We start from the raw sequence: 25,367 nt of genomic DNA, 5'->3' as shown, positions 1-25,367 counted from the left end.
CCGACACTGCGGAAAATACTGCGTGTATTGCCCTCGCCTTGCCGGGAGGCTGGCGGGCAAAACCAGCCCTCCACCCCGCCGACAGAGCCCCGTCAGGCGGGCAGACACGGCGAGGGCGGCCGGGGGGAGAGCTAATGATGTTTTAGCATCTCTCGGTAGCTTAGCCATTAGCGGTTAGCCTCGGTGGCAGGTCCATGCATTATGTTGCGTATACATTTATTATGTTGCTTATACATTTATTATGTTGCTTATACATGTACCATTTTGCTCATACGTGTATTATGCTGCTCCTACATGTATCATGTGCAGACCTCCCTGCGAAAAGTTGGATGCGAAAAAAAAAAACATAACTCATCTGACAACTATCCCCGAATACCCCCTGACCCCCGGACCAGGGCAGCCCCGGGCGGCCAGGGGTCCGCGGTACCCGGGTTAACCAACGATACCCGGGTTAGTCCACGGTACCCGGGTTAACCCACGGTACCCGGGCTACCCCACGGTACCCGGGCTACCCCACGTTATCCCGGGTTATCCAGGGTATCGGGGGGTATGTGCTGGTGGGACGGCGGTCTGCATGCATCGCATCACTAATAAACTTCAGTTCAGCGGTGAGTTGGAGGATATGTCCCCGGTTGAAGAGGACATCTCCCCGGGTGAAGTAGCGCCGAGTTCCCCGCGGGTCTTACCTTGTGAGCGGCGTGTCTGCGGCGGCTCTGCGGCTAGACGGCTCCTACTCCCGGGCCAGGGTCGGTGCGGTGCGGTGCGGCGGGTACAGTACGGATCCTGGCATTGCCGACCTAAAGACAACCGGAGGAGAACCACCTCCTCTCGCTCATAGGGGGGGGGGGCGACGACGAGGAACACATGATCTTTTACGTCAGCATATATTTGCATAGGATGCCAGTTTTCTCCCCCGTTTAGATGACGCGAAATGTACAGAAAAGTTGGACGGCGGCGGCGGGGCGCGAAGGCGCGCGGCGGGGCGGCGGAGGCGCGCGGCGGGGCGGCGGAGGCGCGCTGCGGGGCGGAGGAGGCGCGCTGCGGGACGGCGGAGGCGCGCTGCGGGACGGCGGAGGCGCGCTGCGGGCGTGATGTCCTCCAGAATCCCGCTTGGCTCTCAGCGTAGTGCACACATGACCGGGGGCCCTAAACATCACCGGGGACCCCAACATGATGCGTGGACCTCATCAGGTCCGAATAAAGACAGTCGGGGAATTAGAGATCTCCAATCTCCGCCTTATCCCGATGCATTCAAACAGGATGCCTGCACTCTAATATATATATATATACACACATATATATATATATATATATATATATATATATATATATATATATATATATATATATATATAAATAACACAGCCTTGAGGACCTCTAAACCTATTGATACAAATGGTAATATATTCCGAAGATACTTGTAATAAATACTTCGTGTGTTATTGATACGTGACGCGCGGGTCCTCCACACACCTGTTAGATCCGTGAACCCCTCAGTCAGAGACCCCCGGCCCGACCAGACCCGCCCAGGTCAGAGACCCCCGACACGACCCCTTCCAGGTCTGTGACCCCCCGCAAGGGTCCTCACGAGCAGCATGAGGAGGAGGAGGAAAGAGAGAGAGAGAGAGAGAGAGAGAGAGAGAGAGAGAGAGAGAGAGAGAGAGAGAGAGAGAGAGAGAGAGAGAGAGAGAGAGAGAGAGAGAGAGAGACGGGGCGCACCGCCATGCTGCCGGATGCGGGAACCGAGCGCCCCCTTCTGGGGGTCGCAGGCATCACGTCCGGCCTCGAGTGAATAACACGATGAATAACTGTGCTCTAATTTACTATACTTTAATCTATATCGATCCCTTATTAGCGGTTCTCTCAGGCAAATAGTTTGAGTTTCGTATGTTTTCTTGTCAAAGCACTTGTGACTTGGAACCAAGGAACACAGTGAAGTGAGGACACGTGCGGCTTCCAAAACCTTGTAAAAAGTATACACAGCATACATTGACGTATACACACACACAATACTAAATACAAGATAGGCTACGATGATTTGCAGCCTGAAACGAAACTCTGGGCGTACGATGGGCGTGACCCCTCTACCGTAACAACCAATCACAGTACAGACATCCATTACCATCCAATCAGTGAGTGATGGCGAGGTACCGCCCAGACCCTTGGTTTCTGCACCAGACCCGAGCCCTCCACCCCCTGGGACATGAACGCAGGGCACGTCGGGACCGGCTCGACGGGTTCACCCTCAAGACCCACACCATAGCTGGGCTAGACAGTACAGAGACAGGTCATTAAGGAGCAGGTAGGGGTTAGACAGTACAGAGACATGTCATTAAGGAGCAGGTAGGGGTTAGACAGTACAGAATCAGGTCATTAAGGAGCAGGTAGGGGGTAGACAGTACAGAGACGGGTCATTAAGGAGCAGGTAGGGGTTAGACAGTACAGAGACGGGTCATTAAGGAGCAGGTGGGGGTTAGACAGTACAGACGGGTCATTAAGGAGCAGGTGGGGGTTAGACATTACAGAGACGGGTCATTAAGGAGCAGGTAGGGGGTAGACAGTACAGAGACGGGTCATTAAGGAGCAGGTAGGGGTTAGACAGTACAGAGACGGGTCATTAAGGAGCAGGTAGGGGATAGACAGTACAGAGACGGGTCATTAAGGAGCAGGTAGGGGTTAGACAGTACAGAGACGGGTCATTAAGGAGCAGGTGGGGGTTAGACAGTACAGACGGGTCATTAAGGAGCAGGTGGGGGTTAGACAGTACAGAGACAGGTCATTAAGGAGCAGGTAGGGGTTAGACAGTACAGAGACAGGTCATTAAGGAGCAGGTAGGGGTTAGACAGTACAGAGACAGATCATTAAGGAGCAGGTAGGGGTTAGACAGTACAGAGAGGTCATTAAGGAGCAGGTAGGGGTTAGACAGTACAGAGACGGGTCATTAAGGAGCAGGTAGGGGTTAGACAGTACAGACAGGTCATTAAGGAGCAGGTAGGGGTTAGACAGTACAGAGACAGGTCATTAAGGAGCAGGTAGGGGTTAGACAGTACAGAGACGGGTCATTAAGGAGCAGGTAGGGGGTAGACAGTACAGAGACGGGTCATTAAGGAGCAGGTAGGGGTTAGACAGTACAGAGACGGGTCATTAAGGAGCAGGTGGGGGTTAGACAGTACAGACAGGTCATTAAGGAGCAGGTAGGGGTTAGACAGTACAGATACAGGTCATTAAGGAGCAGGTAGGGGTTAGACAGTACAGAGACGGGTCATTAAGGAGCAGGTAGGGGATAGACAGTACAGAGACGGGTCATTAAGGAGCAGGTAGGGGTTAGACAGTAGAGTCGGGTCATTAAGGAGCAGGTAGGGGTTAGACAGTAGAGACAGTTCATTAAGGAGCAGGTAGGGGTTAGACAGTACAGAGACAGGTCATTAAGGAGCAGGTAGGGGTTAGACAGTACAGAGACAGGTCATTAAGGAGCAGGTAGGGGTTAGACAGTACAGAGACAGGTCATTAAGGAGCAGGTAGGGGTTAGACAGTACAGAGACGGGTCATTAAGGAGCAGGTAGGGGTTAGACAGTACAGATACAGGTCATTAAGGAGCAGGTAGGGGTTAGACAGTACAGCAGGTCATTAAGGAGCAGGTAGGGGTTAGACAGTAGAGACAGTTCATTAAGGAGCAGGTAGGGGTTAGACAGTACAGAGACAGGTCATTAAGGAGCAGGTAGGGGTTAGACAGTACAGAGACAGGTCATTAAGGAGCAGGTAGGGGTTAGACAGTACAGAGACAGGTCATTAAGGAGCAGGTAGGGGTTAGACAGTACAGAGACAGGTCATTAAGGAGCAGGTAGGGGTTAGACAGTACAGAGACAGGTCATTAAGGAGCAGGTAGGGGTTAGACAGTACAGAGACAGGTCATTAAGGAGCAGGTAGGGGTTAGACAGTAGACATTAACACTGGACAATCAGACAGCCGGTAACACCAGAGGGAAACTTGGTTTAAAAATCTTTATTCCTTCACTTAGACAAAACAAAAGAAATAAATCGATAAAGAGTCCAACCGTAATAAATAAGTTGAAGGTTTGGCTCCTGAGCAGAGGCCCAGAGGCTCAGAGGCCCTGAGGCTCAGAGGCCCAGAGGCTCAGAGGCCCTGAGGCTCAGAGGCCCTGAGGCTCAGCGGCCCTGAGGCTCAGCGGCCCTGAGGCTCAGAGGCCCTGAGGCTCAGAGGCCCTGAGGCTCAGCGGCCCTGAGGCTCAGCGGCCCTGAGGCTCAGCGGCCCTGAGGCTCAGCGGCCCTGAGGCTCAGCGGCCCTGAGGCTCAGAGGCTCAGCGGCCCTGAGCTCCTTGGCACCGACGTTTGAAGTGAAGCGCAGGTGGAGGTCCGCCCTGAGGCCCCGGCCCGGGTCCCCCCTCAGACCGGTCAGAGTCCTGGACCCTGGGGCCCCGGGTCCTGGTCCCTGAAGCCCTTGGTCCTGGAGCCCTCCGACTCGGTATAAAGGTCTAACCAGCTCTGGGCGGCGGGGGGGAGGAGTCTGACCCTGAATACGACGGCGCTGCTTCACCCAACCTCCGACACATGGGTCTGTACTTCCTGTGAGGGCGGGGCTTTTCCCCGAAGACCGTGCTGGGCCCCTCCCCCCCTCCCACAGCTCTGTGGTCGTCGGGGGCGACTGGTGGGGCAGGGGTCAGCACCCTCGGGGTCCGGAACCAGGGTCCGGCCCCCCGAGCCTGGCCGGCCCTTTATTTGGCAGGTGTGGGACAGCCTGGTGTTGCGGATGAGAGCATAATTGAGCAACAGTCCATCGTGGCTACGTGTCCACATGGGGCTGGTGTGGTGTGGAGGGGAGGGGAGGGGAGGCCCCCCCCCCCCCAGGACCCCCCCCAGGACCGGGTAGAGGAACCCCGGTTCCTCCACAAGGGATTTACAAACCACTCAAACATAGAAAAGTAAAAACACACACAAGGCCGTTTAGTTTAAAAGTCTCAAGTAGACAAAACCAGGTCAAGGTCAAAGGTCAGAGGTCAGAGGAGGAGCCTGGACCACCGGAGGGATACATACACATAGTTATATACATTTATATATATACACAATAATTACATACGTACACATACACACATATGTATACACACGTGTATATACACAAATGTATACATATAAGTTAACATATGTATACATATATACACACATTATTATATATGATATATATATATAGATATAAATATAGATATATCTGATATAGTATCGTCTAATGTATATCAGACTAACCTATATGATATAGACTAACCTATATGATACAGTATGGTCTAATGTATATCAGACTAACCTATATGATATAGACTAACCTATATGATACAGTATGGTCTAATGTATATCAGACTAACCTATATGATATAGACTAACCTATATGATACAGTATGGTCTAATGTATATCAGACTAACCTATATGATATAGACTAACCTATATGATACAGTATGGTCTAATGTATATCAGACTAACCTATATGATATAGACTAACCTATATGATACAGTATGGTCTAATGTATATCAGACTAACCTATATGATATAGACTAACCTATATGATACAGTATGGTCTAATGTATATCAGACTAACCTATATGATATAGACTAACCTATATGATACAGTATGGTCTAATGTATATCAGACTAACCTATATGATATAGACTAACCTATATGATACAGTATGGTCTAATGTATATCAGACTAACCTATATGATATAGACTAACCTATATGATACAGTATGGTCTAATGTATATCAGACTAACCTATATGATATAGACTAACCTATATGATACAGTACGGTCTAATGTATATCAGACTAACCTATATGATATAGACTAACCTATATGATACAGTACGGTCTAATGAATATGATTTATTAGACCGTCTTCCCTTGAGAGCATGTTTTCCTCAGTTCTTTGTATAAACTTAAAACCCCTGATTTTGGCAGTTAACACGTAGCCAGAAAAAGCTGCAGTGACTTCCTGTTGTGAAGCGCAGTGACTTCCTGTTGTGAAGCGCAGTGACTTCCTGTTGTGAAGCGCAGTGACTTCCTGTTGTGAAGCGCAGTGACTTCCTGTTGAGAAGCGCAGTGACTTCCTGTTGAGAAGCGCAGTGACTTCCTGTTGGGAAGCGCAGTGACTTCCTGTTGAGAAGCGCAGTGACTTCCTGTTGAGAAGTGCAGTGACTTCCTGTTGAGAAGCGCAGTGACTTCCTGTTGAGAAGCGCAGTGACTTCCTGTTGGGAAGCGCAGTGACTTCCTGTTGAGAAGCGCAGTGACTTCCTGTGGGGGTTCCCCTGACACCTTTTTCCCCTGAATGTTTGTAATCCAAAAATGCTGTAACTTTAACCCCCCCCGCCCCCCCCCCCCCCCACACCATCATCATCATCACGTCTCCTCCTGCTTCTCCGGAGGCTGTGATTGGCTGACTGCTTCAGAATCTCCCGCCCCCTTCTCTTCCTCTATTGGTTCTGCCGCTCCTTTCTCTTCTTCTATTGGTTCTTCCGCTCCTTTCTCTTCTTCTATTGGTTCTTCTATTGGTTCTTCCGCTCCTTTCTCTTCTTCCATTGGTTCTGCTGCTCCTTTCTCTCCTTCTATTGGTTCTGCCGCTCCTTTCTCTTCTTCCATTGGTTCTGCAGCTCCTTTCTCTTCTTCCATTGGTTCTGCTGCTCCTTTCTCTCCTTCTATTGGTTCTGCTGCTCCTTTCTCTCCTTCTATTGGTTCTGCTGCTCCTTTCTCTCCTATTGGTTCTGCTGCTCCTTTCTCTCCTATTGGTTCTGCTGCTCCTTTATCTTCTCCCATTGGTGCTGCTGCATCCTGCTCCTCCTCCACCTGCTCTTCCCCCCGTTGCGCCTCCTTTTCCTCCACCTTCTCCCCCCGTCCCTCCTCCTCCTCCTGCTGCTGCTGCTGCTCTTCCATTCCCTCCTCCTCCTCCCCCCGGCCCCCTTCCTGCTCCTCCTCCTCCTCTCCCTCCTCCTCCTCCTCGTCCTCCTCCTCCTCCTCTCCCTGGGCTCCCGGCTCCATGTCCTGGTCCTTGCCCTGGGGCTGTGTCTCGGGGGCGGGGCTGCAGGGCGCGAGGCCCTGCTCGGCGCGGCGCCCGGCCTCAGCGAACCAGTCGCGGACCGCCTGGTAGCCCAGCGCCGAGCGGCTGGCCAGCTCGTCCAGCTGCTGCTCCTCCAGGCCGCCGTACAGCAGGTAGTGGTCCCGCAGCACCGCCTCGCCCTGCTGCACACACACACACACGGAGTCACGCACACACACACACACGGAGTCACGGAGTCACACACACACACACGGAGTCACACACACACACACACACACACACACACACACACACACACACACACACACACACACACACACACACACACACACACACACACACACACACACACACACACACACACACACACACACACACACACACACACACACACACACACACACACGTCATTATTATGGTGACGGGGTTGTTGCCATGGTGATGCTGATGTTAATGTAGTGATGATGTAATCATAGTGATGTTAGTATAGTGATGTTACTATAGTGATATTGTAACTATAGTGATGGTGATTCAACCATACTGATAGTGTTACTATAGTGATAGTGGCCCTCATTTATCAAACAAACGTAGAAATGAGCGCAAATCTGAACGCATGATTCATCTTACGATAGGACCCACGTGAGATTCACGAAACTTTCGTATCACACCAATCCCAGCGTACGAAGGATCTTGGTGTTGATAAATACGGCGGCTGAGATCGATCGTAATTAACGTAACACGCCCATATAAAAGCACGTCTTCAGAAGTCACGCCCCTAACTTTTACGACATGGAGAAACGTCCAACGGTAAAAAAAAAAAAAAGAGGAATTTTTCCGAGACCGAAATGGAGACGCTCGTGTCACTGGTGGATGCGAACCATGATGCGAACCGTCTGGTTTTGTTTGGTAGCCTAAAAGCTGGCATTAAAGGCAAGCAAAAGAATGCTACATGGAAGGAAATAACTGTTGCAGTGAATAGTGTTTCCAATGTTCATCGGACTACGGAAGAGGTTTGTTAATTAAATTAATTAAATAATAAATTGAATGTAAAATTTCTGTTATCCAGCTTAAAACATTTCACATATATGCTATTGTTTGCATTGCGTTAAAGTTATTTTATTCCGAATAAGGTGAAGAAAAAATTGTCCGACATGAAGCTCAGCACCAAAACACGTGTTGCGGCTATGAAGCGGGCCAAGCAAGAAATGGGAGGAGGCCGGTGCAGTGCGACTGCAGCGTAACTCACGAGGAGATGACTCTGACCATGTAGTGCGCCCTAATGTAGACGATGCCCAACGTTGCTATTTTGGATATTAAAAGAATCGTGCGTGCCCCCAGGCCATCGGCCTACCATGTTCAGGATTGACATTCTGGCATCGCAAATAATCTGAACATTAACTGAATGGTAGCTTTTGCGGTTGATGTACGCGTAATCATTAAGAGATGGTGGCTTCATACGCACATGGGTATACCAATCAACCGCACCAATCACATTTGGAAACCTAGCAATAGCATAAAAATCCTGTTTGATTCCAGTTTGCTGATCGTTATTATATGGGAATTTAATATAACGTTCGGAGAGGGATATTATAGCTGCCAAAACTGCTAGCATGGTTCGGCTAATACTTGGCTGGGAAATACCAGACCTGTCCCCGATCTCCCGCTGAAAGGTCCCGGTGGCCAAAAACCCCAAGGTAGAGCACACCTGCACTGGCACAGGTATATTGCGTTTGATCGCCTAGTTTTTCGCCTTAACTGTGGCTCCAAAGCATTGCATAGCTCCATCAGGAGATGCCTTGGGAGACGAAAACGACTCAAGAGCCATTCATCGCTCCCCATAAAAAAATCGCCACGGTCTCGAAAAACTCTCTCTCGTCTTAGACGTGCTTTGAGGTCCTCTAACAGAGCCAGATCTGCCATCGCTGAGGCTCGACCACCTATTTGGCAAAGCTCCTGTTCATATAGACAGCTGAATAAACATTTCACCTGTCACATTCTAATTATTTTCATAGCAATACTGTTTTTAATTAGGCCTGACTTGATTGTAATTGTTTGAACGGCTGGGCTAATTCCAATTTATTTAGTAATTAATACAGATGTTGAACATGGGCTACTTGTGCTGCACTATTCATCAGTGAATTACCCGTATGTTGCGCCAAAAAAAATTGCGTACACGAGCTCAGACCTGACGTGAGATTTCATCGCAGCCTGCGCTCACGTTCAAATTGATAAATGCTAAGCTCAACGTTGAAATGAGCGTACGTCCATTTTACGCACGTTTTCTGTCGTACGCTCGTTTGATAAATGAGGGCCAGTGTAACTATAGTGATGGTGGTGTTACCATACTGACAGTGTAACTATAGTGATAGTGTAACTATAGTGATGGTGGTGTTACCATACTGACAGTGTAACTATAGTGATGGTGGTGTTACCATACTGATAGTGTAACTATAGTGATAGTGTAACTATAGTGATGGTGGTGTTACCATACTGATAGTGTAACTATAGTGATAGTGTAACTATAGTGATAGTGTAACTATAGTGATGGTGGTGTTACCATACTGACAGTGTAACTATAGTGATAGTGTAACTATAGTGATGGTGGTGTTACCATACTGATAGTGTAACTATAGTGATGGTGGTGTTACCATACTGATAGTGTAACTATAGTGATGGTGGTGTTACCATACTGACAGTGTAACTATAGTGATAGTGTAACGATAGTGATGGTGGTGTAACCATACTGACAGTGTAACTATAGTGATGGTGGTGTTACCATACTGATAGTGTAACTATAGTGATAGTGTAACTATAGTGATGGTGGTGTTACCATACTGATAGTGTAACTATAGTGATAGTGTAACTATAGTGATGGTGGTGTTACCATACTGACAGTGTAACTATAGTGATAGTGTAACTATAGTGATGGTGGTGTAACCATACTGAGAGTTTAACTATAGTGATAGTGTAACGATAGTGATGGTGGTGTTACCATACTGACAGTGTAACTATAGTGATAGTGTAACTATAGTGATGGTGGTGTAACCATACTGATAGTGTAACTATAGTGATAGTGTAACTATAGTGATGGTGGTGTTACCATACTGACAGTGTAACTATAGTGATAGTGTAACGATAGTGATGGTGGTGTTACCATACTGATAGTGTAACTATAGTGATGGTGGTGTTACCATACTGAGAGTTTAACTATAGTGATAGTGTAACGATAGTGATGTTACCATACTGACAGTGTAACTATAGTGATAGTGTAACTATAGTGATGGTGGTGTTACCATAGTGATGGTGGTGTTACCATACTGATAGTGTAACTATAGTGATAGTGTAACTATAGTGATGGTGGTGTTACCATACTGATTGTGTAACTATAGTGATAGTGTAACGATAGTGATGGTGGTGTAACCATACTGATAGTGTAACTATAGTGATAGTGTAACTATAGTGATGGTGGTGTTACCATACTGATAGTGTAACTATAGTGATAGTGTAACTATAGTGATGGTGGTGTTACCATACTGATAGTGTAACTATAGTGATAGTGTAACTATAGTGATGGTGGTGTTACCATACTGATAGTGTAACTATAGTGATGGTGTAACTATAGTGATGGTGGTGTTACCATACTGATAGTGTAACTATAGTGATAGTGTAACTATAGTGATGGTGGTGTTACCATACTGACAGTGTAACTATAGTGATGGTGTAACTATAGTGATGGTGGTGTTACCATACTGATAGTGTAACTATAGTGATAGTGTAACTATAGTGATGGTGGTGTTACCATACTGATAGTGTAACTATAGTGATGGTGTAACTATAGTGATGGTGGTGTTACCATACTGACAGTGTAACTATAGTGATAGTGTAACTATAGTGATGGTGGTGTTACCATACTGATAGTGTAACTATAGTGATAGTGTAACGATAGTGATGGTGGTGTAACCATACTGATAGTGTAACTATAGTGATAGTGTAACTATAGTGATGGTGGTGTTACCATACTGATAGTGTAACTATAGTGATAGTGTAACTATAGTGATGGTGGTGTTACCATACTGACAGTGTAACTATAGTGATAGTGTAACTATAGTGATGGTGGTGTTACCATACTGATAGTGTAACTATAGTGATAGTGTAACTATAGTGATGGTGGTGTAACCATACTGATAGTGTAACTATAGTGATAGTGTAACTATAGTGATGGTGGTGTTACCATACTGATTGTGTAACTATAGTGATGGTGGTGTTACCATACTGATAGTGTAACTATAGTGATAGTGTAACTATAGTGATGGTGGTGTTACCATACTGACAGTGTAACTATAGTGATGGTGTAACTATAGTGATGGTGGTGTTACCATACTGATAGTGTAACTATAGTGATAGTGTAACTATAGTGATGGTGGTGTTACCATACTGATAGTGTAACTATAGTGATGGTGTAACTATAGTGATGGTGGTGTTACCATACTGATAGTGTAACTATAGTGATAGTGTAACTATAGTGATGGTGGTGTTACCATACTGATAGTGTAACTATAGTGATAGTGTAACTATAGTGATGGTGGTGTAACCATACTGACAGTGTAACTATAGTGATGGTGGTGTTACCATACTGACAGTGTAACTATAGTGATAGTGTAACTATAGTGATGGTGGTGTTACCATACTGATAGTGTAACTATAGTGATAGTGTAACTATAGTGATGGTGGTGTAACCATACTGATAGTGTAACTATAGTGATGGTGGTGTTACCATACTGATAGTGTAACTATAGTGATGGTGGTGTTACCATACTGACAGTGTAACTATAGTGATAGTGTAACTATAGTGATGGTGGTGTTACCATACTGACAGTGTAACTATAGTGATAGTGTAACTATAGTGATGGTGGTGTTACCATACTGATAGTGTAACTATAGTGATAGTGTAACTATAGTGATGGTGGTGTTACCATACTGACAGTGTAACTATAGTGATAGTGTAACTATAGTGATGGTGGTGTTACCATACTGACAGTGTAACTATAGTGATAGTGTAACTATAGTGATGGTGGTGTTACCATACTGATTGTGTAACTATAGTGATAGTGTAACTATAGTGATGGTGGTGTTACCATACTGATTGTGTAACTATAGTGATGGTGTAACTATAGTGATGGTGGTGTTACCATACTGATTGTGTAACTATAGTGATGGTGGTGTTACCATACTGATTGTGTAACTATAGAGATAGACCTACTATTGTGGTGATTTAACCATGGTGATAGTGATGATACTAGTGAAAGTGTTACAATAGTGATGATGTTACCGTAGTAATTGTGGTGTTACCATAGTAATAGTGTTACTATAGTGATGGTGTTACTGTAGTGATGGTGATCTTACTCTAGTGATGGTGTAACCATAGTGATGGTGTTATTACTATATTGATACTAGGGCTGTAACGATACACCAACTCACGATTTGGTTTGTATCACGATTTTTGACCAACGGTCCGATACATCCCACGATTCTTTTTAAATTTACAAAGCATTTTAATTAAACAACACTCATATAACAATCAACTTAAGGTAACATTTAATAACAAATAATTTGTAACATTGAACAGAAAATAAAGTAGGCCTATAGCAAAATGAATAAACGAATAACCAAAGATTGCAGCTGGAGGATGCTTGCAGGCAGGCAAAAACCCTCAACTAGTTTTGTGGTTTAGGCTTACGTATTTGAAAACATTAATGTCAAATAAATAATAGTAATTCTAATAGTTTGGCAGCACTATCCCGCGTTCTCGCTAGAAAAAACGCTGCCGGTCAAAGTGACCTGCATAGGTTTAGTTTTTCGTCAAATATCCTATTAGCGCTTCTTATTAGGCTATGTTGCATAAATAATGACATAATCAGGCTGTATAGAATGCAACATGTTTAATAGCCTAACTTTGAAATACATGGGGAAAAAACATGAACGACTGATTCGCAATAACGAGGCATAGTGTTACGAGTAGCGTATGTGTGTGTGTGTGAGTGACGTCAGCGAGTGAGTGGACGAGCGAGGAGAGCGAGCGGTAGTGTGTGTGTCTAGTGAAGAAACAAACGAGTCCGGTAGAATAAAGTACCCATCCTGTCAATAATCGGTGGCCGCTTCATTCCGACCTATAAGCAGACCAACTGCCGTTCAAAGCACAAGACACTAGAGACAGGGATCACACAGGCAATTTTTTGCTCGCTTGGCCCACTCTGGATAAATGTCGTTTATATCGCATATGAGGACTTCGACGGCTGTGGAGAAATGCAATCCTCCGTAGCCACGGAGAGCTGTGATCACAGAGAGGGCATCTCGTCACATATTTACGGCATCGATAGGAGGGGGCGCTGTCAGCAGACTATTATTTAGACAAATTATTAGCAATTTTTCAATCCGACAATTTGACCGGAGAGTTAGAAAGGGCGTATCGCGCTTCTGCCTTCTCACACCGCGAGACAGGTTCGTGGCTTTGAGTGTCACGATTACGGTTTTGATACGCATATCGTTAAAGCCCTAATTGATACTATAGTGATGGTGTTACTATAGTGATTGTGATGTAACTATATTGTTGGTGCAACCAAAGTAAAGATGTTACTATAGTGATGGTGTTATTACTATTGCGATTGTTTTACTATAGTGAGGGTATAACTGAAGTGATGGTTGCCATGGTGATGGTGGCGGTCCAGACCTTGACGGGGGCGGGCCTGGGCTGGGGCGAGCGTCTGCAGGGGTAGGGGCGGCGGGTTCTACGGGACCAACCCCGGAACCGCTTCCGAGACTTCTTCTGGGTCTTCACTGGACCCCCATTCAGAGCCTCCTCCACCTTCAACACGTTAAAGGACATGACTTAGAGCTCTATGATATACACACGTTAGAGCTCTGTGATGTACACACGTTAGAGCTCTATGATATACACACGTTAGAGTTAGAGCTCTATGATGTACACACGTTGGAGCTCTATGATGTACACACGTTGGAGCTCTATGATGTACACATGTTGGAGCTCTATGATGTACACATGTTGGAGCTCTATGATGTACACACGTTAGAGCTCTATGATGTACACACGTTAGAGCTCTATGATATACACACGTTAGAGCTCTATGATGTACACATGTTAGAGCTCTATGATATACACATGTTAGAGCTCTATGATATACACATGTTAGAGCTCTATGATGTACACACGTTAGAGCTCTATGATATACACATGTTAGAGCTCTATGATGTACACATGTTAGAGCTCTATGATATACACACGTTAGAGCTCTATGATGTACACACGTTAGAGCTCTATGATATACACGTGTTAGAGCTCTATGATATACACGTGTTAGAGCTCTATGATATACACGTGTTAGAGCTCTATGATATACACGTGTTAGAGCTCTATGATATACACATGTTAGAGCTCTATGATATACACATGTTAGAGCTCTATGATGTACACACGTTAGAGCTCTATGATATACACATGTTAGAGCTCTATGATATACACATGTTAGAGCTCTATGATGTACACACGTTAGAGCTCTATGATATACACATGTTAGAGCTCTATGATGTACACATGTTAGAGCTCTATGATATACACACGTTAGAGCTCTATGATGTACACACGTTAGAGCTCTATGATGTACACACGTTAGAGCTCTATGATGTACACACGTGTTAGAGCTCTATGATATACACGTGTTAGAGCTCTATGATATACACGTGTTAGAGCTCTATGATATACACGTGGTAGAGCTCTATGATATACACGTGGTAGAGCTCTATGATATACACATGTTAGAGCTCTATGATATACACATGTTAGAGCTCTATGATATACACATGTTAGAGCTCTATGATATACACATGTTAGAGCTCTATGATATACACATGTTAGAGCTCTATGATGTACACATGTTAGAGCTCTATGATATACACACGTTAGAGCTCTATGATATACACATGTTAGAGCTCTATGATATACACACGTTAGAGCTCTATGATATACACATGTTAGAGCTCTATGATATACACACGTTAGAGCTCTATCAGGGGTTGACACTAACGGTTGCCCGCTTGCCCAGGGCAAGTAAGAAAAATGTTTGGGCAAGTTGAGATTTATTCTGGTTGCCCGAACGGGCAAGTGGATTTTGGGTGGATGTTAATATAAAAGCTATTTATTCAAATGTTTTTAGAAACTGCAGAACAACCTTTTGTTCCTCAAAACCACACAAAATATAAGTATTTGCAATTGATCAGCGCACTGATCTTCTCACGGGTCTTCTCTTCTCACGGAAAGCGAGTTAACAGACACGCATCGCTTCAGTGCGAATATAGCCCCGCCTTCTGTCACTCACTCGCAGTGCGGTCTCTGGCAGTGCTACAGGTTAGCCAACACAGCTAGCATCTCAAGTGCAGCACCTCCGCGAACGGTTTAGGTAGAAGTTAAATGGAGTAGTGATGGAGGAGTGCAGTTTGGAAGTACTTTGGATTGAGGCAAATTATCAAGGAAGTCAAGAACACGGTTTTCGGTTTCATAACTGTGCACATGCACAGAGCAATAGCGATCTTTTTCACGAAATTGGACCCTCACAAACTACTGTATATATTACATGAAAGCTGAGCCTCCACTTATTCCAACAGTCCAAACCATATCATTCTGTGACAAAAACTCGCAAATAACAACTTAAGAAGAAACGTCCCCTTTTCTTGTAATAACCAAAAATGAAGTATTACCTTTGTGATTTTTGTCCACAAAGTTGATTCTGATCGAATAAAACCACCATCAACAGATTATCCAGTATCTGGGCCAAATTTTGCAACTTAACATGGTGTTTTCAATCAATGAATAAGAGAAGGATTCTTAGGAAATAGGTAAATTGCCTTCAATCAGAAAACATATTATTCAGCGCAATCTAGTGGCCATATATTTATTTGCGAGTGTTTTGCTTGGTGCATTCGATTGCCCTGAACTTTAAATAGAGGTGTCAAGTGTCTAAATTGTAAGATATCTACCTTTATTTGTGTCTCATAGTAAGACAGCGCTCCCAACTGATAACGACCAACTGATACTGATAATTATTTCAGGTGGAAATGTTATCTTCCACTTATGCTGTGTTCCATGGCTTTATTCACTTTAACAAAGTATTATCCCCATTGAATATTTCACTTGCACAACAATCTTTCTTTTGGCCCAAAGATGACATTATCGCCCTTGCAGTTGTGGAGATATAATCTATTTACTATGGGTATGTTCTTTCCTGAAAAAACTTTTCCCCTGATATAAAAAATGGTATAGAATATCGATCTTTTTCCAGGAATAGTGTTGAAGTTAGAAAATCCAGTATCGTGACTGACAACCCTACTAGAAACGCGATTGTGATTATTCAGTTAGAGCTACAAGAAACTTGAAAGTTAAAAAGACATATCTTTGCTACTACCTCTGACATTTAGTTATGTACATTTGCATAAAATCATGCAGGTCTACATATAACTTGGCGATAGCTTTAATAGGTTGGAACGGTGGACTGAAATCACTTCATGGCACGATGTGACCGCTCGATAAATAAGTAAACAAAGAGAAGTTTGTTATTTTTTAAACACAACATGTGTGGAAGCTAACATGATTTTTCTGAGCCCCCCCAAAACCAGGCCGGGTGCCTGGCAAAAAGAGGCCCGTTCACGATTCTGATTATAATTTGGGCAAGTGAACATTACATTCGGGCAAGTTGAACCTGACCTGTACTTGCCCGATGGGCAAGTGCTTTTGAAACCTTAGTGTCAACCCCTGTCTATGATATACACGTGTTAGAGCTCTATGATATACACGTGTTAGAGCTCTATGATATACACGTGTTAGAGCTCTATGATATACACCAGAGTTCCCGTTGTCCGGTAATTACCGGTCTTTGACCGGAAAAAAATGAGGAGGACCGAAAATTCTAAATGTCTCCGGTCAGAATGACCGATTGGAAACAAGGCCCCGTCCACACGGAGCCGAAACGGGCGAAAACGATCCGGTTTCGTTTTATGCGGAATATTGAAGGCGCTGGTTCTCCACAGAAAAAAGTGGAGTGCATCAACCCTGCACCGCTGCGCGCATACAGCATGCGCGATGTATACAAACATTCAGTCACGAGGAGATTCAACCTTTTAAATTGAGCAGGAATACTTTTGAATGTGTTCATTTGAATTGTGTTTAAATATGCTACATTAGTAATTTGTTTAGCCAATTCATGTAAAACAATGAGGGTTTTGATTGTAGCGTAGCCTGTGTGATAAAATAAATAAGTTGTTACATTTCGTGCACTCACTCAAATTGATCGCTATAGACTACCGTAGGTTTATGAACCAAACGGCGGCAAGCTAGCGAAAGCCAGCGGCAAGCTTTGCGGAGTACCGGTATTTAACAACCATGGCGAATCAAAATATGATCACACACTTCTTCTTTATATAGCCTGCCTATCAATTTTTTTAAGTGCAATAAACACGGACAATATCCGACCGATTTTTTTCCAATTTGACCGGTAAAATGAAACCTTCCCGGTCACATGACCGGCACCAATTTCTTCTAGCGGAAACACTGATATACACGTGTTAGAGCTCTATGATATACACGTGTTAGAGCTCTATGATGTACACATGTTAGAGCTCTATGATGTACACATGTTAGAGCTCTATGATATACACATGTTAGAGCTCTATGATATACACATGTTAGAGCTCTATGATATACACATGTTAGAGCTCTATGATATACACATGTTAGAGCTCTATGATATACACATGTTAGAGCTCTATGATGTACACATGTTAGAGCTCTATGATATACACATGTTAGAGCTCTATGATGTACACATGTTAGAGCTCTATGATATACACATGTTAGAGCTCTATGATGTACACATGTTAGAGCTCTATGATATACACACGTTAGAGCTCTATGATATACACATGTTAGAGCTCTATGATGTACACATGTTAGAGCTCTATGATGTACACATGTTAGAGCTCGATGATATACACATGTTAGAGCTCGATGATATACACATGTTAGAGCTCTATGATGTACACATGTTAGAGCTCTATGAAATGCAGGTGTGTATCTAGCCTGCTCCAGGTGTATCTAGCCTGCTCCAGGTGTATCTAGCCTGCTCCAGGTGTATCTAGCCTGCTCCAGGTGTATCTAGCCTGCTCCAGGTGTATCTAGCCTGCTCCAGGTGTATCTAGCCTGCTCCAGGTGTATCTAGCCTGCTCCAGGTGTATCTAGCCTGCTCCAGGTGTATCTAGCCTGCTCCAGGTGTATCTAGCCTGCTCCAGGTGTATCTAGCCTGCTCCAGGTGTATCGGTGTAGTGCGTTACCTTTCCGCTCTGGTACAGGTAGAACCACTTGAGGTTGCTGTTCTTCCAGGCGTAGCGCGTGTCTCCGAACCAGTTGACGATGTAGCTCCGCGGCAGGCCGCTCTCCGTCGCCATGGCGTCGTAGTCCTCCGTGGTCGGCCACTGCGAGCGCACGAACGCCGTCTTCAGGATGTGCAGCTGCTCCGGGGTCTTCTTCAGCACCTTCCGGGCGGAGGGGGGCGTGGCCCGGCCGGAGGAGGAGGCGGCCCCGGGCGGGGGCCCCTCGGGGTCGGCGTCAGGCTCCAGGGCCTTGCGGCGCTCCGTGAACCAGGCGTCCACCTCGCGCCGCGTCAGCTTGGTGTGCGCCCGCAGGCGGCTCAGCTCCTCGTCCGACGGCGTGCGCGAGGTCAGGAAGCTGGCCTCCAGCGCCAGCCGCTGCTCCGCCGTCTTCTCCTTGAAGCGCTGCGGCGTGAAGTCGGGGAAGGCGTGGCGGAACTTGACGCGCGGGTCGCTGGCCGCCGGGCCGGAGGCGGGCGAGCCGTCGCTGGCGTCGTCGCTGGAGTCGATGACGATGGTCACCGCGGGGACGCCGCCAGCCGCCGCTGCCGCCGGCGCGTCCGCTCGGGCGCCGCCGCCCGCCCCGCCCTCGCCGGGCGCGGGCTCCCCGGGGGGGCCGTCGGGGGGCGGGGCCTCGCCCGGCACCGCCCCCTGGTGCTCCTTGGCGTTGCGCTGGTTGTAGCGCGTGTCGCTGAACCACTTCTTGATGGCGCGCTTGGTGAGGCCCGTGACGCGCATCAGCCGCGCGATCTCTGCCTCCGTGGCGAACTGCCGGCGGCCGTAGCTGGCCTTCAGCTCCGCCAGCTGCTCCTTGGATTTCTTGGGCTTGGCCCCCAGGGGGTCGGCCCCGGGGCCCGGCGGGGAGGCCTGCCTCTTGGGCTCGGCGGGGGCGTCGGCGGCCGGGGGCTGCTGGGCCACGGCGAGGGTGATGGGGGCCTGGGTGAGCAGCAGCCCGGGGGGCCCCACCAGCTGGCAGGTCTGGAACAGCGACTGCAGCCCATTGGCCGCCGGGATCACCGTGATGGTCTGGTGCCCCGCCCCCTGCACCGTGCCGTTGAACTTCTTCCTCCGCGCCTCCTCCACCTGACGAGGAGCAGGGGGTCAGCACCGCCTCTAACCAGCGCTCTGACCAGTGCTCTAACTAGTGCTCTAACTAGTGCTCTAACTAGTGCACTAACGAGGGCTCTAACCAGTGGTCTAACTAGCGGTCTAACGAGGGCTCTAACCAGTGCTCTAACCAGTGCACTAACTAGCGCTCTAACGAGGGCTCTAACTAGTGCTCTAACAAGCGCTCTAACAAGCGCTCTAACCAGTGGTGTAACCAGTGCTCTAACCAGTGGTCGAACTAGTGCTCTAACGAGGGCTCTAACCAGCGCTCTAACCAGTGGTCTAACCAGTGGTCTAACTAGCGGTCTAACGAGGGCTCTAACCAGTGCTCTAACCAGTGGTCTAACTAGCGGTCTAACGAGGGCTCTAACGAGGGCTCTAACCAGTGCTCTAACGAGGGCTCTAACAAGTGGTCTAACCAGTGTTCTAACTAGTGGTCTAACTAGTAGGGATGGGTCAGAATATTCGATTAATAGAATATTCGTGCCCGAGGGTCAAAGTCGATTTTATTTAACATTTGGACCGTTAACGTTTTTTCCAATGCAAATAATCAAGAATTAACGGACGGAACCAATGCTGGACACCTCGAAGGGCATCATCCCGCCTGTAGCACGACCACGTGCCGTAGAATATAAATGAAGACCATTCATTCATAGGGGGATTATTGGTTTATCAACACGCCGGATGTGCGCACGGAATTATCGTCATAAGGAAATTTGTTTGACCGGTTTCCATGGTTATCTCTGTCTGGTTAATTTGCAGTTGCGGTGTTCATTAGCAATGTTGTTAGCTTACTGTAACATTAAACTGTAATCAGAAAACGCGGTTATATGCTATAGACCCTTTAGTATCCGTGGTATAAAGGCTGGGACGAATTTCAAATTATAAATACGTACTCTTTATGTTTAAAGTATAGACCGTCGCGATTCAGCCTTTATGCCACAGATAGTGTCGGGTCTATAGCATATAACCGTATTTATTTGAGCGCTGAACAGACAGTTTGACTGGAACTACTTAGCAGGTAGTTGTTGTTTTGCGTTTAAGATTCAGTGATTTCTTGCCGATGATCCATGGCTGCCTTTGTGAATGTCGGCACACATCGAATAAAAGATTATTCGTTCATACCACCCACCGATTATTCGACCATGAAAAATTTGAGTTATTCACATCCCTACTAACTAGTGGTCTAACTAGTGCTCTGACCAGCGGGCGGGGCTCACCTCCTTAGGGGTCCTGGTCTAACTAGTGGTCTAACTAGTGCCCTAACCAGCGGGGTGGGGGCTGGGGCTCACCTCCTCAGGGTCCTGGTCTAACTAGTGGTTTAACCAGTGCTCTAACTAGTAGTCTAACCAGTGGTCTAACCAGTGCTCTCAGTCGTGGTCTAACCAGTGCTCTAACCAGTGGTCTAACCAGTGGTCTAACCAGCGGTCTAACCAGTGGACTAACCAGCGGTCTAACCAGCGGGGGGCTCACCTCCTCGGGGGTCCTGGTCTAACCAGTGCTCTAACCAGCGGTCTAACCAGCGGTCTAACCAGTGCTCTAACCAGCAGTCTAACCAGCGGGGGGCTCACCTCCTCGGGGGTCCTGGTCTAACCAGCGGTCTAACCAGTGGACTAACCAGCAGTCTAACCAGCGGTCTAACCAGTGCTCTAACCAGCGGTCTAACCAGCGGGGGGCTCACCTCCTCGGGGGTCCTGGTCTAACAAGTGGACTAACCATCGCTCTAACCAGCGGGGGGCTCACCTCCTCGGGGGTCCTGGTCTAACCAGCGGTCTAACCAGTGCTCTAACCAGCGGTCTAACCAGCGGGGGGCTCACCTCCTCGGGGGTCCTGGTCTAACCAGCGGTCTAACCAGCGGGGGGCTCACCTCCTCGGGGGTCCTGGTCTAACCAGCGGTCTAACCAGCGGTCTAACCAGTGGACTAACCAGTGCTCTAACCAGCGGTCTAACCAGCGGTCTAACCAGTGGACTAACCAGTGCTCTAACCAGCGGTCTAACCAGCGGTCTAACCAGTGGACTAACCAGCGGTCTAACCAGCGGGGGGCTCACCTCCTCGGGGGTCCTGGTCTAACCAGTGGACTAACCAGTGGACTAACCAGTGCTCTAACCAGCGGGGGGCTCACCTCCTCGGGGGTCCAGCTCACTCCGTGCTTGAGGCGCTGGGCGGAGAACCAGACCTTGATCTGCTCCTCGCTGAACCGGGTCTGGGAGGACAGGCCCACGATCTCACACACACTGGGGTAGGGGAACCTGAAACACACACACACACACACACACACGGCCATCAACACACACACACACACACACACGACCAGGCGTGTGGTGTGTAGTAGTCATAGCCTAGCCGTGGTAGCCTAGCCTACCTGTGTAGCCTAGCCGCGGTAGCCTGGCCTACCTGTGTAGCCTAGCCACGGTAGCCTAGCCGCGATAGCCTGGCCGCGGTAGCCTGGCCGCGGTAGCCTGGCCGCGGTAGCCTGGCCGCGGTAGCCTGGCCGCGGTAGCCTGGCCGCGGTAGTCTAGCCGCGGTAGCCTGGCCGCGGTAGCCTGGCCGCGGTAGCCTGGCCGCGGTAGCCTAGCGGAGGTAGCCTGGCGGCGGTAGCCTAGCGGCGGTAGCTCACCTGTTGTAGGCGCTGAGCAGCAGCACGTTGTTGTCCATGCTGGCGTTGTAGGTGGGGATGCTGCTGAGGGGGATGAGCAGCTGGCTGTGCCCCCCGCCGCCGCCGCCGCCCTGCTGGCTCTGCAGGGCGGACAGCACCTGGGCCAGGGTCCCCGGGGGCAGCACCCCGCCCCCCACGCCCGCCTTGATCTGCAGCACGCCGCCGAGCCCGTGCTGCAGCTGCAGGGGCGTGGCCGTCACCAGGCGGGGCGGCGGCGGGGGCGGAGGGGGGGCCGGGGAGAGGCGCGGGGGCTCCATGTTCTCCCTGTCCTCCTCCTCCTCCTCCTCCTCTTCCTCCTCCTCCTCGTCGCTCTCCACCTTGATGACGTCGTCGGCCGGCCGGGCGGCCAGGAACTTCTTGGGCGTGTGGCGGCGGCGGTGCGCCCGCATGATGGGCGTCTTGCTGAGGGCGATGCTGCCGCGGCACGCCCCGTGCCCCTCCGGCCCCTCCCCCTCCGGCCCCGCCCCCAGCCCCCCGGCGCTCTGCTGGAACACGGTGTGGTTGTGGCGGCGCAGCATGCTCCTCCTGAAGCGCTCCTCCCCGGGGTGCTGCCGCACGTTGTGCTCCAGGAGGGCGTCGTACCTGGAGGGGGGAGGGGGGGGCAGAGTCAGCACCTGGAGACAGCCTAGCCCAAAATTAGACCCAGCTCTGACCCAGCTCTGACCCAGCTCTGACCCAGCTCTGACCCAGCTCTGACCCAGCTCTGACCCAGCTCTGACCCAGCTCAGACCCAGCTCTGACCCAGCTCTGACCCAGCTCTGACCCAGCTCAGACCCAGGAAACACAGTTTAGCCCCAGCTTGGCCCCACCTAGCCCCCGCCTATCACCAGCCTAACTCTCTGGGCAGCCCAACCCTCTAGCTGTTCCGATACCAGTATCAGAATGTCCTCGTGTATCAACGGGTACGCGTGTCTATGCTCCGATCCGAAACCGATACTAGCTCCTACTACACAGAGGTCACCAAACACTACGGTGTCATGCTGTTCGTTAACGGTCCGAGGTGGGAAGTCGGAATTTGAAACGCTTCATCTCCGACCTACGTGCGATCGAGCTACCAAGTCGGAAAAACATGAATGCTCTCGCTTAACTACAAGAATACAAATGTCTTATTATAATTATACATTATAAAAGGTAAACGATCTAGTTCTGAAAATGCGTTCTTCGTAAGAGAACCCTTCAATAAGAACTACTGCTGCAAGTAGTCACGATGCCAGTCGGCCGATACTCAGGTTCAGGGATGGGGAGTGTTGTGGGACAGAGCGTACCTCTTGGTGTGGAAGGACTGAGTGTCGTGGGACAGAGCGTACCTCTTGGTGTGGAAGGACTGAGTGTCGTGGGACAGAGCGTACCTCTTGGTGTTCAAGGACTGAGTGTCGTGGGACAGAGCGTACCTCTTGGTGTTCAAGGACTGAGTGTCGAGGGACAGAGCGTACCTCTTGGTGTGGAAGTCACAGTCCAGGCAGACGTAGGAGGCGTTCAGCACGACCTGGGGGTGCTGCTGGTCCACGTGCTGGGTGAACTGCTTCACCTCCGACGTCCGGAAGGGGCAGTACTTGCACTCGAACCCGCCCTCCGCCGGGTCCAGGTCGGGCTCCATCACCTCGCCGCCCCCCAGCTCCTCCTCCAGCTCCTCCTCCTCCTCCTCTCCCCCAAGCTCCTCCTCCTCCCCCTGCATCTCCTGGTCAGAGTCCTCTGCCACCACCTCCTGCGGAGCGCGCATGCAGGGCGTGGTCGACTTCCTCCTGCTCGCCATGGTGGTAACGGTCTGTGGGAGGAGCCACCGGGTGGTTAAAATGTAATCCATACCATAATAATAGTATATGCTACACGTGAACCTGCTGAGGTGGCGCGTTTGATTGGTTCGCTATCTCAAACGTCAATAAAGTAAACCTACTTTGAAACTAACTGATAAAAAAAATCATTTTTTTTACGGCAAACATTCGCTTTTATCGAGGACGGTCAAATTAAGAAGAATAAAGTTAAAAGGTAAAGACGCATGCAACGTTATTACCATAGCAACACTGGTTCCTAAGCAACGCTGACTGCTAAAAGCATTTCTGGGACCGGTCTTGAACCCCCTCTTGGACCCACTAGTCCCCCACAACAGTCCCCACTAACATTCCCCACACTAACCGTCCCAATAACAGTCCCCACACTAACGGTCCCCCACCAACAGTGCCCACCACCCCGGACACCTAACTTCAATCCGGCTGGTGGTGAACAGCTAACGGTACCTTCCGTGGACGTGTCTCCCTGCGGGCTCAGAGCTCCTCTGCCGCTCCCCTCAGCCACCAGAGGACCGCGGAGCTCCCTCGCTGCTCAGACGGCGGTCCCTCCGGGCAACTCGCAGCAGGTCTGCGGCGGGCTAGCCACGGTAGCCGTGTAGCATCCCGCTGCTGCTGATGCGCAGTCTTCCGCCTTCAGCGCGTCCCCGCACGGCGAGGCCGGGCGTCGGCCCGCGCGAACTACCGGGAAACGCGCGTCGCCTGGCCGCCGGCTCCCCGCTCAGCGACTCCTCAGCCCGGCAACTCGTGTTCAGTGGGTCGGGGAAGCGGATAGAGAGCAGAGCTGCAGGGCCAGACGAGCAGCGACCATGGCCGTTTTACCCACGGAGTTAGTAAACTACGCCAAGCGACTTCCGGTTGACTCTATGTTCTCTTCAGAATAAGAGTACCAACGCATTCTTATTTACCAAATACCATATTTTTTATTATTAGTCTCTAATCCAAGATTTTCACTTAATTCCATTGTCTATGATATTATTACAACTAGAGTACTTTACCATTCGAACTTATAAAGTCAAGTTGAAAAACAATCGAGAATGTCGTTGGAATCCAAAAGGAATACAGGGACAACGCCGCCTCTGGCCGACCATGGCTACTGCACTAGGTCAGCGCCGCCTCTGGCCGACCCTGAGTACTGCAACGGGACAGCGCCGCCTCTGGGAGTCTCTCTCGGGGCCAGGAGACCAACCTATGGTTAAATACATCATCCAGCTAGCATCACATTGCTATCCAAGTTGCAATAACCTTCACTGTTCAACAAAACCACAGAACTTTGGTTATTTTATAATTTATTTTGCTAATCTTGTTAACTCTAATCAATTATGTAATTA

General features: G+C 48.6%; 1 protein-coding gene and 1 long non-coding RNA gene across 3 annotated transcripts; both read right to left on the bottom strand.

Moving 5' to 3' along the window:
• Window positions 1-5,919: 5,919 nt before the first annotated feature.
• On the bottom strand, window positions 5,920-25,320 carry LOC132451369 (zinc fingers and homeoboxes protein 1-like). 2 transcript variants are annotated; one of them, XM_060043816.1, is made up of 7 exons: window positions 24,487-25,320; window positions 23,686-24,017; window positions 22,214-22,834; window positions 21,719-21,845; window positions 18,453-19,571; window positions 13,786-13,920; window positions 5,920-7,240 (listed from the first exon to the last, which is right to left on the bottom strand). In XM_060043816.1, exons 2-7 carry the CDS (start codon window positions 24,003-24,005, stop codon window positions 6,404-6,406), a joined length of 3,159 nt encoding a protein of 1,052 aa, XP_059899799.1. In that variant the 5' UTR covers window positions 24,006-24,017; window positions 24,487-25,320; the 3' UTR covers window positions 5,920-6,403. The 2 variants fall into 2 exon arrangements, with proteins under 2 accessions (XP_059899799.1, XP_059899800.1); XM_060043817.1 differs by having other exon boundaries at window positions 5,920-7,237.
• On the bottom strand, window positions 15,392-16,893 carry LOC132451500 (uncharacterized). The gene is made up of 2 exons (XR_009524113.1): window positions 16,775-16,893; window positions 15,392-16,722 (listed from the first exon to the last, which is right to left on the bottom strand). It is a non-coding gene; the product is annotated as an uncharacterized LOC132451500 (long non-coding RNA).
• Window positions 25,321-25,367: the final 47 nt, after the last annotated feature.

The sequence above is a fragment of the Gadus macrocephalus genome, chromosome 22, assembly GCF_031168955.1.
Source record: "Gadus macrocephalus chromosome 22, ASM3116895v1".
Taxonomy (NCBI): Eukaryota; Metazoa; Chordata; class Actinopteri; order Gadiformes; family Gadidae; genus Gadus; species Gadus macrocephalus.
Note: the sequence above shows the minus strand (reverse complement) of the source record. Positions and strands in the feature narration are given on the sequence as shown.